Source organism: Lontra canadensis, unplaced genomic scaffold, assembly GCF_010015895.1.
Source record: "Lontra canadensis isolate GAN:19392208 unplaced genomic scaffold, GSC_riverotter_1.0 scaffold29, whole genome shotgun sequence".
NCBI lineage: Eukaryota > Metazoa > Chordata > Mammalia > Carnivora > Mustelidae > Lontra > Lontra canadensis.
Window position 1 is genome coordinate 3,209,242 of NW_022631023.1, and position 17,079 is coordinate 3,226,320.

The window sequence follows — 17,079 nt, forward strand, 5'->3', positions numbered from 1 at the left end:
CGCTGTACCGATGTTTGCTCTTCCACTCCATGAGCATGGGATGCCTTTCCATCTGTGTCCTCTTCAACTTCTTTCATCAGGGTTTTATAGTTTTCCGAGTACAGACCTTTCACATCTTTGGTTAAGTTTATTCCTAGGTATTTTATTGTTTTTGGTGCAATTGTACATGGGATTGTTTCCTTAATTTCACTTACTGCTGCTTATTAGTGTATAGAAATGCAACACATTTCTGTCTATTAATTTTGTATCCTGTGACTTTACTGAATTCACTTACCAGTTCTAGCAGTTTTTTGGTGGACTCTTTTCAGGTTTTCTATACACAGTATCATGTCATCTGCAAACAGTGAGAGTTTGAGTTCTTTACCAATCTGGATGCCTCTTACTTCTTTTTATTGTGTGATTACTGATGCCAGGACTTCCAGTCTATGTAGAGTAACAGTGGGGAGAGTGGACATCCCTGCTAGGTTCCTGACCTTAGGGGAAAAGCTCTGTTTATCCCCACTGAGTGTGATGTTCGCTGTAGGTTTTTCATGTAACGTCTTTATTATGTTACAGCGTGTTCCTCTAGACCTGCTTTGATGAAGGTTTACCAATGGATGTTGGACTTGTCAAATGCTTCTTCTGCATCTACTGAAATGATCAGATGATTTTTATACTTTCTCTTACTGATGTGAAATATCACGTTGATTGTTTTGAATACCGAGCCACCCCTGCATCCCAGGAATAAAGGCCACTAGATTGTGACACATGGTTTTTCTTATATATTGTTGGATTTGGTTTGCTCATATTTTGTTGAGGACTTTCGCATCTATATTCATGAGAGATATTGGTCTGAAGAGGTAAAAATCCTTGAAGAGAGCACATACAGTACCTCCTCTGACATCAGCATACAGTTATAATGTATTATTTGTTTATGTGTGTATGTATGTATGTATTTTCATCTTATTTATTTTGATTTTAATATTTATTTATTTTGTTTGTATTTATTTGACCTTTTATCCCCATCACCTGGTTCACCCATCCCCTGCCTACTTTCCGTCTGGTGACCATCAGTGTGTTTTCCAGAGTTATGAGTCTGTTTCTTGGTTTGTCTCTCTCTTTCTTTTTTCCCCCTTTGCTCATTTGTTTTCTTTCTTAAATTCCACGTATGCATGAGATCATATGGTATTTGTCTTTCTTTGACTTTCTTCACTTAACTCTGTAGATCCATTCATGTCATTGCAAATGGTAAGATTACAGTATCTTTTAGGGCTGAGTAATATTCCGTATATATACACACATCCCACTTCTTTATCCATTCATCTGTCTGTGGGCACTTGGGCTGCTTCCATATCTTGGCTTCTGTAGATACTGCTGCTGTAAATGTAGAGACACACATATCCCTTTGAATTTGTGTTTTTGTATTTTTTGGGTAAAAACCCAGTAGTGCCAATACTGGATGGTACAGTAGTTTCATTTTTAACTTTTTGAGGACCCTCCATACTGTTTTCCACAGCTTGCCTTCCCGCCAACAGTGCAAGAGGCTCCCCTTTCTCCACATCCTTGCCAACACCTGTCGTTTCCTGACTTGTTCATTTGAGCCATTCTGACTGGTGTGAGGTGGGATCTCACTGTGGTTTTGATTTGCATTTCCCTGATAATGAGTAATGTTGAGCATCTTTTCATGTGTCTGTTGTCTAGATGACAGTCTGTCCAGGTTACCCAGACTTAGTGGCCAACCTGGGCCTCCACCCACCACCTCTGGGCTGCCGTCCTCCTTCCCTGCGCCTACACGGTCATTCTCTGGGCTGCTGCCTTGTCCTGGAGATTCTGAACCAGAAAACCCTACCTCTGTTTAGCCAGTGTCAGGGCCGACTCTAGCGCCCCCTACTCCTAAATCTGTCCTTCCTCCCTCCCTTTCCTCACCGTGGTTACACAGGATTTGTGGAGGGGAAGAGTCAGCATCCTGGGCTGGCATCCTGGGCTGACGGTTCCCTTCCAGAAGGTCTGGAAGACATTTTACTTCCACGGGATTACCTGGGGTTATAGGACCAAAGTCCTACACAACCTTCCTGATTGCTTTTCCTAGCCTGTGATTAACTCTATCCTCATTTTCTGTCTTCCTTTATGCTTTACGAAGCAGGACTGTGGATGATAGTGACTGTCCACTTTGCACTGGGTTGAATCCTGTGGGGGGGCCCCCCCAATTCAAGTCCAACCGAAAACCTCAGAACGTGACCTTATTTGGAAATCGAGTCCTGGGGATGTAATTAGTGAAGCTGAGGCCATACTGAACCCACGTATGACCTGAGACCACACGAGATCTTAAATCCAATGACTGACATCCTTATAAAGGCCTTACGGAAGATACAAGGACAGACAGGAAGACGGCAGCGTGATCGCAGAGGCAGAACCAAGATCAGGAAGGCCGAGGACCACCAGGCACCCCCAGAAGCTGGAGGAGGCGGGAGGGATCCTTCCCTGGAGCCTTGGGAGCTGCGCAGCCCCACCGACAGCAGGTTCTGTGACTTGCAGCCTCTGTCGTGTGTGGGGCTGGTACGGCGGCCTCGGGACACGAATGCAATCTGATACTGGTGTTTTTGTTCAATGTCACACTTAGGCTTGGGAAAGGAACCATGTACAATTACAAGGGAGCTACAGAACCCTTTGACTCTTTGGCCTGCCACGTACTCTGCGGCTCTGTCTAGCGGTGGCCTTGTTCACATCGATCAGCACAAGAACGGTGCTGGGGTTGATGCGAAGCTTCTAGCTAAGCAAAAGTGCATCTCAGCAGGGACAGCAGAGGCCCGGTGTGCACCTGCAGAGCCTCGCAGACATGGTCTCCAGCCTCGCGTGTGCCCCCGGGCGGCAGCCTGCTTCAGCCCGAGGTGAAGGGCACAGCGTCTGTTTCCTCGCTGGAGGGTTACTACGCCAACGGGAGAGACAAACGCTTTAGAGGATAGTTACTGGGCGGTAGGATCTGGCGTGGGAGTTAGTCCAAAGGCGTCCTTAATTTGGGAACAAGGAAACCACACAGAGCTACGATGGGAGACCTTCCCAGAGCATCCTAAGGCTCCGACGGGATGTTGGAGACGCTGGCACAGACCACCTGCTCAAGCGGCCCTCTGCCCCAGCGGCCCTGTGCCCAGTCTGCCGCCCAGAAAGCGGCGCTTCTCCCCTCTGTGTAACTAACGCGGAGTCTGTGGGGACATACAAGGAGCTGACACGGGGATCCTGTCCCTCTGGTCTCCCCTCGCAGTGTGTGATCCTGATGATCTCAGAAAGGGCGCGGGCCTGGGGGGGGTGGGGAGGCTGCAGGCATCCCCCGGGGGCGGGGCTTCCTTTCTTGCCCTCGTGCACGCACTTACAGCCCTGCTGCTCCGGGGATCTTGTTTTATTCATCGGACTAATCCACCACTAGCATCATTTATTTTAAATCTCAAGTCACTCCAGACTGGGCTCATCATTTTCTGGTATGAAATAGTCCTGGCTCCTCCTCCTACTGCGCCTGCGGCCCCAGCCTTGACCTCGGTCCGGACTCCAGGGGTGCCCGGGTCCCTCCACAGGAGACCGCACGCAGAGCCCGAGACCTGCAGAGCCTGACACCCAGCACCCAGTGCTCCCCACCCCAAACGCTGCTGCACCCCACGGCCTCTGAGCCGGCTGGGTGTGGCACATGACTCGCACACAACACACAGCCCACACTCAGACAGCACACACACACACACACACACACACAGCAAACACAGCACACACGTGCACACACTTATATACACACAGCAAACACATGCACACACAAACACAACACACCACATATACACCATACATATCACATACATCAACACAACACACATGCACACCATATACACACACACCACACACATCAGAAATGCACAAACACAACACACATACCACATACATCAAACACAACACACATCACATGTACACATACCACACATGCGCGTGTGCACACACACACCACACGCGTGCATCAAACACACGTGCAGAACCACATGTACCTATTTCTCTCCCGGTCTTCCTGATACGTTACTTCCCGACCAGCCCCTCCTGCGCCCGCATCTGTAGCCCCTCACCAGCAGCGAGAAGTCCTCTCCCCTCTGTGCTGTTCCTAACAGAAGAGCGTTACTGAATCCAGTCCTGAGGAAATACTAACTAGACACCCAAACAAGGACAGTCTACGACAGAAATGGCCGGTACTCTTCAAAAATGTCAAGGTCATGAAGGACAAGGGAAGGCCAAGAAACAGCTTCAGACTGAAGGAGACTGAGTCCCACAGGACAATGGAACACAACATGTGATTGTGGACAGGGTCCTGGACCAGGGGACGTAGGACAAGACATCCTGGGACATTTGCTGCTGTAACTTCTGATATGGACCGTGGATTAGATCACGGCATTACCTCATGTTAAATATCCTGATTCTGACCTTCACGCGCAGTTATAGGAGAATGTCTTATTGCTAGGAAACACACACCAGCATATTGAGAAATAAAAGGGCATGATGACTACAACTGACTCTCAAATGATTCAGAAAAATACGTGTGTGTGTGTGTGTGTCTCTGTGTGTGTCACACACATACACAGAGGGTGGAGGAAGAGGCAAATGGGGCAGAGTGTGCAGGTGTGTCTGGGAGCTGAGCCCTGGTCCCAGCTGGACTGGCCACATTCAACAGTCCCTCTACCCAAGGTTTACTCTACTCAACACTCAGCACCCCAGGACAGAGACCAGTATCCCTCCTGGGCCCCAGACTGCCTCCTGGGGGATGTGGGCTAAGAAGAAAGGTCAAGGGCACAGAGCCTCAGGGGCCTTGGATGGCCGCCATAATGGACCCCAAAGTCCCGAGACTTACCCACCTACTGAGACAGGGAAACTAAAGGAACCCCATAAAAAAACGGCTTTTCTCACTGCATTTCCAGCTTCGGTTTTTGCTAGATCTTTGCCCCCACCCTTACACATCTATGACAGAACAGATAATGTCTGTCTTTCACGTAAACACCAAGGAGTTAATGACTTCTTCAGAGTTTTCCAGCACAGCAGATGATATATCTAAGGAGTGACCGGGGGGAGTCATCTTGAACGTCTCCAAGACCTGGGACTCACCAAAACCCCCGGCTCCAGGGCACAAGTGACTTACGGAGGACAGCTCCACACTGGCTTTGTTCCTGGATTACTGAGGAGGCACGGGCACCAGACCACCGTCAGTAAAAACCCCAGGCCCCAAGTGAACATGACACACACTCTTCCCTTCTGAGTCTCCCGGATGCCCTGTCTGTATCCACACACTCTCTGTATCTTTAATAGACTCCGTTCTTACTTCCTCTCAGTTTGTGTCTGATTTTTACCCCGCCTGAGGCCGAGGGCTTTCTTGGCTGGTCCTCTGGGGCCCTCCTCTGGGTCCCAAGACCCAGCCAGCCCGCTTCAGTCCCACAACTGCGCACAAAGGAGTCAGGTCCCCAAAGGAAATCAAGGTGGTGTCAGCAAGGGCAATGCCAACTGGGAGAAAGACATAACCAGTCCTCTGCAGCAATGTTCAAGCCAGCTTTCTCCCTTTATAGGGAAGGGAGCTGGGATCTAGAAAGTAAAGGTCAACGAGCAAGTCTGAGGCAGAGATGGAAGAGACATCCTTGCCCCCCAGAGTGCGGTCTGCAGACTCAGGGCACCCTGTCCCTGGGGAAATGCAGACTCTCAGGCCCCACCCCAGACCTCCTGAGTAAGCATGCGCGTTTTAACACGTTCCAGGGGGAGGATGCACATGTCAACTAAAGTGTGAGAAGCCCAGGGGCCTCAACCTGAAAAAAGAAAAGGAAGAGAAAAAAGAAAAGGAAGAGAAAAGAAAAGAAAAGAGAAAAGAAAAGAATGAATTTGTGACATACAGGACATGGGGTTCTTTGTGATATTCTTACAATTTTCTTCTGTGATTTTGGAAACTGTATCAAAACAAAGTTACAAAACAGACAAGGAAACTGAAGGGAAGCGCCCGCTAGAGGAAAGGGAAGTATCTACAGCTCGAGGCCAGGTTACCGGTAGACGTGAAATGAAATGACAAGGGAACGGCTCTAGGAGGGACGCAGAGGCCCTGTGGGTGCCACCAACCAGCAGGGGCCTGAGAAGCAGAAAAGGGTGTGAGGGCCACAAGCGGGCTGTCGTGGCAGAGATGAAGGGGTATAGGATATGGCACTAAGGCACAGAAACTGTTTTGAGCCGAGGGTATTTGAGTGCCTTTAATTTCTAACCTGCCTACAAGCACAACCACCTAGAAGAACTCAAGTGTTGCAAACCCCGCCCCTGGGAGCAGCAGGGGAGACACTCTTCTTGCTGGAAAGGAGAAGCACCAGCAGCTCACCTAAAGAAAGGCCCACAGCACTATCTTATCTCCCATCTGTTCCCGTAAGGCCCATTGAACCTTTCCGAAAAGTCATTTGTTTTTCCACATATGCCCTTGTCCTACTCCTCTTCCCTTATTAAGACGGCACAGAAGCCCTCTGAGTCACATTTTCCCGTACCTCCCCTGCATATGTGATCACATCTGTCTTTTGTAGTTTAATTTGCACGCCCCCAAGGAAGGAGCCCAAGAGGATAGAGGAAAACTTATTCCTTCCCAGTAGAGAGCAACAGGAAAGAGAAACTTTTGGGCGGGTGGGCTACTGGACGGAGAGGCTGGCTCTAGTCTCTGCCCTTGCCCTCTTCTTCCTCTAAGGGGTGTGAGATTCCTGACTCCACCGTGAGAAGGGCTGTTAGAGCATTGCAACGTGAGGTTGTTCTTGAAACAGGAAGCGGTATTCTGGTCTGCATCTAACTTGTTTAGACTGCATTTTCTCTCAGTAAGTTCTGCCCCAGCTAAGCCACTCACCACGAGGGAGTCCTAACACTATCTGTCATGGCCAGAACCAAACGCAGAGGACAACTTAGCAAAGTTCCTGGTCACAGTTTCCAGTGCTGATAAGCCATTCAACAGTAACACAGGGACGCCAGGCATCCACATGCATTTTATATAGACACCAGCCATACGCACACCTCCACAGAGCACCGGGCCACGGGGCTGAGCGCCAGAACTCACCACTGATCCCGGGAGAATGAGACGATGAAGCGAATGCCTGGGGGCAGGGGAGCCATTTACGCCGCACTGACCACGGGGCTCTGGTCACAAGAGAAGAAGCTTCATGCATGGGTTATCAACCCGGGCCCCAGTATTGCTCTCTGGCCCCTGCAGCTCCCGCTGACTGGAAGGTGCCTCGAGGTGTCCTGCTGGGTCCTGCTTGCCCTCTTCCTTCAGGCAGAGGCTCGGCTCTCTACAAGGAGAATGAACAGTGGAAAAGTCAGGTGTCCCGGCAGGGCCACTGTGGGAGTCCCTGGCAGACATAAGGTCCGGAGTGGGTGTCGGCTGGCCCAGATCAAAGCTGGGCTTCCAGCTCCACACCGAACTCCCCCCAAGAGAGCTACTAGGGGAGGCAATCTGCCTGCCCTCAGGAACAGCTTGTTCAAAGACCATAGACACAAACTCCACGTGGTCTGATGATGAACAGAGAGACCCCGAGTCCCTCCCTCTCCATCTGGGAGACACCCAGAGATCTCCCGCTCGCTCTTAACCACCACACTCTACTGAACTAATGCCAATATGGAACTAATACTAATATTCATGTGGAACCAGTCTGTGCCCAGTGGTCATACTGTGTGCTCAATTACCAGAGCATGCCAGGCAATGGGACAGGCTCGACTCCACCCCCTGTGGACCAGGCCACGTCCAAGCCACACTAACAGAGAGACCCAGAGGCCTGGGCAAGATGGCAGGTCATCAAGCCGATCATTTCACTGTGGCCTTGCGACTGAACTGAAATGCATCTCGTGCTGTGGGAAGGTACCCGACTGTCTAACTGCCTCTTGATGCCTCATGTCCTGGGGAAGGACCCCATTCCGAAGCCAGGGCTGATGGCAGAGCAAGACGGGAAGGAACGGCCAGGGAAGCCTGAGAACCAAGGACGGCCGGCACAGCAGGTAGGCCTGGTCTCTCGTCCCAAAGCCAACCTCAGGACACGTTACTTCTCAGGCACGGCAGGTAGGCCCAGTCTCTTGTCCCAAAGCCAATCTCAGGACACGTTACTTCTCAGTCTATCCTCGAATGCTTGGCCACAAGGAATCTTTTGGACCAAGGCCTTAGATAACATGGGACCCAGTGCATGTAGGAGCATGGCCTGGGCTGTCTTAATACTTACTGAAAATTCACCAGTTACGTATTTTTTTTTTTTTAAAAGCTACTTTTGAGTAAACATTCATCTCAGTTTAAAGCTGCTGAAATTTATTTAATGTCTTCCAACAACCTCTTTGGGGTTACAGACAAGCAAAGCAAATAGCTCTGCTGGAAGGTTCCAGCTACATTCCTAAGAGCCTGGGCACCCCCCCACCCCGGCCTTCTGGCCCTTCTCCCCTCCACACACAGTGCCTTCTTCAGGGATTGCCCTGCACACTTTTTAGTAAAAACGTCAAATTCCTTGCTGCGTTTTCATCCCAGGACCCCTGGCCCTGGCCCTCCCCAGCCCCCTTACAGCTGACCTTGGGCTGGCTAATCCCAGGCACATTACTTCAATGCTGTCCCCTTGCTGTCCCCGGCTAACAAAATAGGGACGGTGGCACCCACATTTTAGGGTTCTTATGAAGAGGAAAAGAAATCACCCATGGAAAGCCCTTAGCAGAGGGCCTGGCGGGCAGAAGCAGCTCAGGAAAAAGCAGCTGGTGTTCCAGAAAATCCAGGAGAGCCAGGGTGGCGCGTAGCTGCCCCATTCCCAGGACTTAGGTTCAAACTTGGCACAGAGCGAGCGCTCTGGAGACGTGTTAAACCAGTCTCTGCAAATGCTTCAAAGATGTTTTGGCTCAAAATCCAGATATAAAGAATATTTTACTAAAACTCCGGTCAAAATGAGTGGGCTCCTGTCCGGGCCTCTATATACTCTGAGAAACAATTTTGTGACCGCAGAGTAAAGGATTTAAATTTTACAGTGCCTGAAAAGGGATGGCCAGAGTCCACTTCCTTCCTCCGTCCAAACACTGCTTCGCTAGGTGTGGCTTGTCTAGGAATATTCTAGATGGTATTCCCCTCTGAATCAGTCAATCAATAAACCTCGATTGTGGGAAAACCTGTTTTTTTTAATTTTATTTATTTATTTTAAACATTTTATTTATTTATTTGACAGACAGAGATCACAAGGAGGCAGAGAGGCAGGCAGAGAGAGGGGGAAGCAGGCTCCCCGCTAGGCAGAGAGCCTGATGTAGGGCTCGATTCCAGGACCCTGAGATCATGACCTGAGCTGAAGGCAGAGGCTTTAACCCACTGAGCCACCCAGGTGCCCCAAAACCTGTAATTTAAAAAAAAAAAAATCCAGAAGGCCCTGGAAACCAGCAGGGTAAGAAAATCTCAACTTCTTTTCAAAAACAATTGAACGGTCTTCCCCTGTGAAATGGGTGAAGGCAAGTGCTTTCACTCTCCTAGAAGTAAAGGTAGGGATTTTACACGTGGGATGTTAAGAGCTCAACTGAATGAGGCTTCTTCCTCCAGAGCCGGGCAGTGACCCGAGAAGCACGGATTGCATGGAGAGCCGTGGAGCCCTGTGAGGTCCACCGGGAGGCATGGCACTCCCTCCCCAGGAGGACCGGCGGCTTGCCCCATGGGCGGGACACTGCGCAAACTCAGGTCCAGATTTTCTCAGCCGCATCCGCCCTCTTCTCCTCCTCTGGCCTGTCCCTTGTCCCCGGAGAGCACAGGGGAACGAGGCGAAGCACCTGACACCCTGCGTTGAGCACACACCCCATTGCATAAAAGAAGACGTACTCTTTCCCCTGGCCGCCTGAAAGTCACTATTCCCGGAAAGAAGTCACACTCTCCAGGGTCATTCTACCATCAGATGGGGAATTCAGCTCCTTCCCACCTCCCAGAGCAGATCAGTCAAACCTGCTAACAGGCACGGTTTTATACCCACCTTCCGAAAGTGCCCAAACCCCGCAACTAGAAGAGGAATAACCCGAGGCACAAAAGCATTCCCGGGCCGTGCCCTCCGGCCGTCCATGGGTGGCCTGGCTGCCCAGGACCGCTCTGTGGGCTCTTTCAACAAGAGTGACACTGAAAGGGTCTTCCCGGAACCGAGCGCTGTGTAAACCTCAGCAGCCCTGTACAGATGTTAAATGAGCTACTCAAAGAGAGTTTTCAAAGTGGATCTTATTTTAAGGCAAAGTCGGGTGGAAGGTACACTTCCCCCCAGAAAGTTACTTCTTTTTTCTGCAAAGAGAGAGAGAAGAGAATGGCAGGAGAGGGGGAGAACGAAGACAACTTCCTTTCTAGAGAAAATACTTTCTATGGCTTCTACTTTAAAGGCTCTATTCCCTACAAAACATTACTGACAGTGCCCACTATCTCTTTCCTGGGGTTTAAACACAAAAAGAACTCTCTCTGCATCACCTCCTCTCCCCCACCCCCAACCCACTGAATGTCAAAGGTGATGCACAAACAGACCCTGCCTGTGGGGGTCCCAGCCTACATGGGGAGACATTGAAGGTCTGGAGTCTCTTGACCTACAGGGAGACCAAGGAAGGCGCCGGGAAGAGGCCCTTAACAGCTACCAACTCAAACAACTTCCCCCAATCTCTGGTCCCAGTCGGGCGGCACCCAACTGCAGCTGGCCGCCTCCCAGCCCCAGGAGACGGAAGGAGAGGCAGGCTTTGGAATTCTACCTTTAGAAATGCAAACCTGGGGCTGGAAAAAGGGCTTTCCAGTGTCCTCCGTTCAAATGCAAAACCGGACGGTCCCTCGGGGTCACCGGGTCGCCAGAAGCGGCTGCGTGGCTGGAGGGCAGGGAGCACCGGAAGGTGGGGGAGAGAGGCAAAAAAGAGCCCGAAGGCTGGTGGTCGACAGGTGGGGGACTGTCCAGCGCTTTCCAATCGATCCACAGGACGCTGTCACTGTGTTGGCCGGGAGGCTCACGGGCTCCGGGAACCAGCTGCTCAGCAGACAAACAGCCCAGAGGCCCAGAGCGCCAGCTCCCCGAGCCTCCCGGACGCCTTTCAGCGCCGGCTCCTCCCCGGCGGCGGGTCCCCGGTAGAGGCGGACTAGGTGACACGCCCACGTCCCGGGCGCGCGGCGGCCAATGCGCGGGGCTCCTCCCGCGGGGTCCCCGGACCCCCGCTGTCACCGCGACCGGGGCAGGGTGAGGAGGGGCGCCCGCGGGACCGCTCGGCTCGCCCGATTCCCCTTGCCCGGGATTCCCCGGGCCGCTCCGGTCTCTTCCGAGGCAAGGCAGGAGTCGAGACTCCCGGCCCAGGCCAAGGCCAGGCACAAAGGCCGGCGGGGCGGAGGACGGCCGGAACGCAGGGGCCGGCGCCGCCGCGGCAGGTGCTGCGCGGCCACAAACCCAGAGACCGGTAAGCCGGCGGCCCCGCGGGTGCAGGCGGTGCAGAGCGTCCCCGCGTCGCTCTCCCCGCCCTGTCCCCGCGCCTCACCTGCGCCGCGGCCCGAGCCGTCCGCCGCGGGCGCTTCCTGCTCGCGACTTCCTGGGGCGGCGCGCGGAGGCCGCGGAGGCCCCGCCGGCCCCGCCGGCCCTTTCACTTTCCTGCCGCCGGCGGGGCGCCGGGGCCCGGGCCGTGGCGGGCGGCTCGGCCCTCCCTCTCCAGCTCATTCCCCCTCCTCCGATCCTTCCCCGCCCCCCACAGCCCCAGGGGCGCCCCCACGCGAGTGGCGCTGCCCGCCCGCGGGCTGCTGGGGCCCGCAGGCGCGCGTCCCCCGCCCCAGCTCTGCATTTTGACCGCCGGGCCTGTGTCCTTGCACCTGCTGGCGGGCTGGCGGGCATTCACTGCCTTGTTCTGCACTGGCCAACAGGGAGCCCCCCTGGGCCCTTAGCCCTCAAGGTAGGTCTTACCAACAAGCCGCAAAGCCACGGGTCCCCCTGGAAGGCCCAGCGCTAGAGTGGGGTGCCTGGGACTAATGGCCTTTATTCCCGCGGCTCCTTCTCAAGGGTCAGAAATCCCCAAACCAGCGTGCTCCTGAGTGAAAAGGGGCCCACGGACAGGCTCTGTTGAGCCTTCCCGAACCACACCTGTGTGTGCATGACACGCAGCTCGGAGGGGTGGCCTGGAGAAGCCCAACCTGGCTCCTGTCACCTGCGACCGGGGCACCTCGCTGTGCCCTCGCACACAGTTCTCACTACCGCCCAGGACAATTGTTCTCTGAATCCCACTCTCACTGCGGGCCCACAGTTGTCCTTGGGCAGACCCCAGAAGGGGCCATTTATATTCCCACAGGCACCCACAGTGGACACAGCACCCTAAGTGGGCCCAGGCACCCAGCTCCCAGAACTGCACGTCCCAGGAAGAGCAAAGGGAAGCAGAAAACAGGTTTTGCAGAAAAATTCCAGGAAGGAAGCCGCCCATGGCTAAAAGTAATCCGAGGTCTCACTGTTACTTGCCTGGAGGTCTGTAGGGGACAGTGGATTGGGCACATCGGTCTGCCCTGCCCAACATCTCCCTCAGGCCAGCCCTGAGGTTTCCTCCTCCCCTGCCAGGCCTCACCATTTCCCCTGGGGCCGTGTTCCAGTTTCTAGAACAATCTGCTGTCCTTTCCCGTTCACTGAGTTGTGTAAAAGGTGCCACTTCTCTGGTTTTGTTGTTGTTGGTTTTTTTGTTTTGTTTTGTTTTTTTTGAGAGTGTGCTTGGCTTGGGGAGGTGAGGGCGGTAGGGTAGAGGGAGAGAGAATTCCAAATTGACCCCCCCCCCAACCCCGCTGAGTGTGGTGCCAGATGCTAGGTGGGGCTCTAACCCAGGACCCTGAGCTATGACCTGAGCTGAGTGGGACACTTAACCTACCGAGCCATGCAAATGTTCCCTTGGGCTTTTGAGAAGCATTTTCGGTGCAGAAGGGAAACCTGCCAGCCGCAGGGGCCCCAAGGTTTCAGCCACAGGACACCTGCTGGGCCCCCTCCTCCTGCAAGTGAGATGGCCCCAAGCCTCTCTACTTCTTTCTTCCTTTGGCAGGGTCTCTGAGGGCCAGTTCCTTCTGCCCTTCCTGACTCTCCGTTCCTGGTAATCCCCAAACCAGCCCAGCCTGGCTCCCATCTCTCCCTACCCCGCCCCTCCTCTGCTGCTCCCACGGGCGTCCTGGTCTCTCATGGAAAGTGTGCCCTAGCTCTCCCAGCTCCGGGCTCTTCCTCAGACACCCACTCTCCCAGCTGCCCTGAATTGCCCTCCATAAGCAGCTGGGATCCTGTCATTCCTGACGAAACCCCTCACGGTGCCCCTGTGTCCCGTGGGAACAAGACCTGGTCCAGCCAGACAAGGCCTGACCACGCTCCTGCCGCTTCCTGCCCCGGCTTGGGGACAGCACTGTCACCTCCAGGAGGCACGCTTTCTCACACACTGCTGGGTCTGCCCTGCCCACCCCACCTCAGCCTCTCCCCGGCTCCAGTAGCTCTGTCCTCATTTCCTGGGGGCCGCAGAAACCCGTCTGTCCTGATGGACCACGGTGACTTGGTCCTAGTGATTTCTGAATCTGGCTGGGGAGATATTCAGGCCATGCCCTGACTCCGAAGGCAGTAGTCTGTGTGCAAGCTGTCTCAGAGAAAATGGTATTTGTGTGGCACACTGTGGAAAACCAGAGGGAGCCAAGATGGTCTACAGATTATTTGCCAAAAGTGTTTGTCTTTTAATTTTAAAAAGGTTAAAGTATTCATCTTTTATAAAATACTGATCTTTTATATGATCATAACACCCAGAAAATATAGTAGGGGAGGTAATAAATTTGTACAAAACTTTCAAATAAAACAGTTCGCACTTTGAAATGAGAACCTGCGATCGCTTCGAGGAACATTCCAGGCTTTATGGTTAACATGACTGTGTGCAAGCTCAGGATGGAGGGGACAGCTGGCACGTCACCACTGAGACACTTTGTGCCACTAGGTAACCTCTTAGAAATTTTTACCAAAGGTTTTATTAATTTATTTGAGAGAGAGTGAGAGGGGCGGAGGGAGGAGGAGAGAGGCAATCTCAAGCAGATCGCCCCGCTGAGCACGGACCCAGACGAGGGGTTCGATCTCACGACCCTGAGATCATGTCCTGATCGGAAATCAAGAGTCAGGATGCTTAACTGACTGAGCCACTCAGGCGCCTTAGGTGACTCTAACCCTGTTTTTTTCAATCACAAATTTTGTAACAGTTGAGAAGATAAAGAATCTAATGGTTCTTCCTTTTCTTTCATTGACATGTAATATGGAAATTTCCTGTGAGAACACAATGAATTCCAATCCTGCTCAACTTTTTCAGTCCAGTGGTTCAAAGTCCTGACAAGGTGTGCAGCACCAGAGGTGGTATGCCCTGAGGCTGCTACCGAGGGGCACAGCCCGGGGCCTGGCTCCAGATGGATGACCCCAAGGGGGCCAGATGTGGGGCTGTCAGCTGAACACACCTGGCCTGGCTGGGGCTCTGCTTTAACCGGAAACGTCCATGTCTGCTCTGACTTTGTTCTGATGTTATTTTAGGAAAAGAGGCACAGACCAAATGAGGCACATTGGTTCTTACCCAGCAGGTATTTACTGCCGTACAGGCTCAGCCCCGTGCCAGGCACTGAGGCGTCGGAATAGCAAGGGGCCTTGACTTTGCAAAGTTCACAGAGCAAGAGCGTGCAGCAAGAATCAGCTGGGCCCCTCGAAAGGAAACTCACGCGCGAGTGAGGAAGGGGCTTGTATTCATGTCTCAGGGATGCCCTGACAAAGGACCTCAAACCGGGCAGCTTCAAACCACAGGGCAATCCATGGTCTCCCAGTTACGGGGGCCAGAAGTCTTGAGATGAGGGTGCTGGCCAGGCCGTGCAAGCCCTGAAGCCTCCCCAGAAGAATGTTCCAGGCCTTTCTCTTAGCTTCCCGTATTGCTTCCAGTATTGCTGGCCAGCCTTGGTGTTTCTTAGCTCGCAGATGCTTTCCTCCAATCTGCCATCACACGGCGTCTCCCATGTGTCTGTGTTCACGTCCCTCCATGTGTCTGTGTCTCTGTGCCTCCCCTCGTACAAGGACACCGGTCATACTGGATCTGGGGCACACCCCCACTCCAATAGGACCTTGCCTTAACTACACCTGCCACCACCCTATTTCCAAATAAGGTCACGTTCTGTGGAACTGGGAAGGACCAGAGTCTGGCAAGGGGTAGGCTGGGGAGGGCACCAAGCTGGCACACGGCCACTAGAGAAGGTCAAGCAGGGCATGGGGGTGGGGGGAGGTCAGTGTGGGAAGGCACCCGCGGGCTAGCAACATCATGAAGCTGCCAGCGCGCTGGGGCCAGGGAAGTGAGCCGCTGCTTGGATTCGGGGAGCTGGGGCTGAGGCCAGAGCTGCTGGACAGGAGGGGGCCTGGGAGGGGATGTAGCCGCTTTCAGGTGGTGCCTGGCAGGGAGGGAGCAGGGAATGAACAGTCCTCCCTCTCAGGTCCCACTCTCCCCTGCCCCAAGCCAAGAGGGAGGTAGAGACAAGGAAACCCAGAGAGGGAGGTAGAGGCAAGGAAGCCACAGCACGGCTCCAGGAGGGAAAGACAGATGAGATCTCCATCCCCCTTCCCCCAGAAAGAGCATCTGGTTAGGGAATAAGTCACACAGATAACCAGCAATCACAACACGGTTACGTTATAGCGGCAAACAACAGGGTGCAAAGGAGGGTCACCTGATCTGGCTCGCCGGTCACAGGAGGTAAAGTCTCGGGAGCATGCAAGGGGTTGGCCAAGAGCATGGGCAGAGAAGGATCACGGTCGTGCAGAGCGAACCCAGCATGCACGGAAGCCTGAGAAGCAAGGCAGCAGGCTGGTGGAGGAGCAGGGACGGCCCGAGATTATGGCAGGTGGGGAACACGGGTGGGAGAAAGGTCTAGGGGCAAGAAGAGAAGCAAGCCGGGACTGGCCCCCAGGTGTCAGGCTTGGGCAGCAAAATGAATGGCGGAGTCCTCATGGAGAGAGGCACACAGAGCGTATCGCCCTTGGGGGGGGCGGGTGGGAGAGGAATTTATTTGTACTTGTTGAGCATCTAGTTCCCAAGGGACCTCTCAGTGGAGATGCTGACCGGGGCTGGAGGTGTGGCTTCAGAGTTACTGGAAGGATCCTAAGCTGGTGAGGGAGGCTGGGTATGGGCAGCAACGGACAACAGGGGAGTAGAACCTTGCCCAGGCAGGAGGCCGAGACTGAATCCAGAGGTACCAACACTTAGGGGCCAGGCAGATGGAGTAGTGTGGGAAGGCCAGAAGAGGATGATGTGCAAGGCCCAAGGCAGGCAGTTTCCAGAAGGGGATGGAGGGGGGCCACAGAGTCAGATGCTGCACAGAAGTCAGGTTTACAGGCTTTGCCGAGAAGAAGGGAGACTGCAGCTTCCATGGGGGTGGGCAGACCGCTGTGGGGCAGGACTGAGTGGGGAGTGTGGAAGAGGAGGCAGGAGAAAGCAGACAGTCATTTCAGGAAGGTTGGCCATGACTGGGAGGAGAAAAGAGTCCAAAGCTTGAGAAGGACTTGGGGAGCAGGAAGCATAGGTTTTAAACGTCTGGACGTTTTTGATCATACGTAGAAGTTGAGAGAACGCTGGAAGGAAGCCCCAGGTGCCCATCACTCAATTTCATTAACTACCAATACACGGCCAAACGAGTCTCCTCCTTGTTCGACCCCCTTCCTGCCCCAGTAGTATTTTGCAGCAGGCCCCCGACACTGTAGCACTGGATCTGTAACTTTTCAGTATGTACCTCTAAAAGATACGGTTCCAGCCTATTCATCAAGGCTCCCCACAAACAAAAATAAGCCCAGAACAGCGTCCGATACCCAGCCATGCTCTCAGCTCCCTGCTGGTGCTACAGATGTTCTCGCCCTCTATTTTTAAATGGGGACTCAAGCAGACCGCGCATGTATCGCCCGGATGCGTCCCCTAGGTCTCCCCATCTGGACATTTGCCCTGTGCCTCTCTCTCGCTCTGCTCCTGGCACTTTGTTCCCGTGGGTGCAGGGGCCGGGCTGTTTGTCCTGCAGTTTCCCACACACTGCATGGGGCTGGCTCCATCTTCGCGATGTGATCGAACGTGTTCCTTTGCCTC

The 17,079-nt window shown here is 53.5% G+C and overlaps 1 protein-coding gene across 2 annotated transcripts in view; it reads right to left on the reverse strand.

The window, feature by feature from the left end:
* Positions 1–7,186, reverse strand: part of SLC37A1 (solute carrier family 37 member 1) — a 52,791-nt gene extending 45,605 nt beyond the window's left edge. For both annotated transcript variants that reach the window (XM_032865278.1, XM_032865277.1), the window contains exon 1: positions 7,058–7,186. In XM_032865278.1, coding sequence (XP_032721169.1) covers positions 7,058–7,113 — 56 coding nt within the window. In that variant the 5' untranslated portion in view covers positions 7,114–7,186. The remainder of the gene's footprint in view (positions 1–7,057) is intronic.
* Between the last annotated feature and the right edge of the window lie 9,893 nt (positions 7,187–17,079).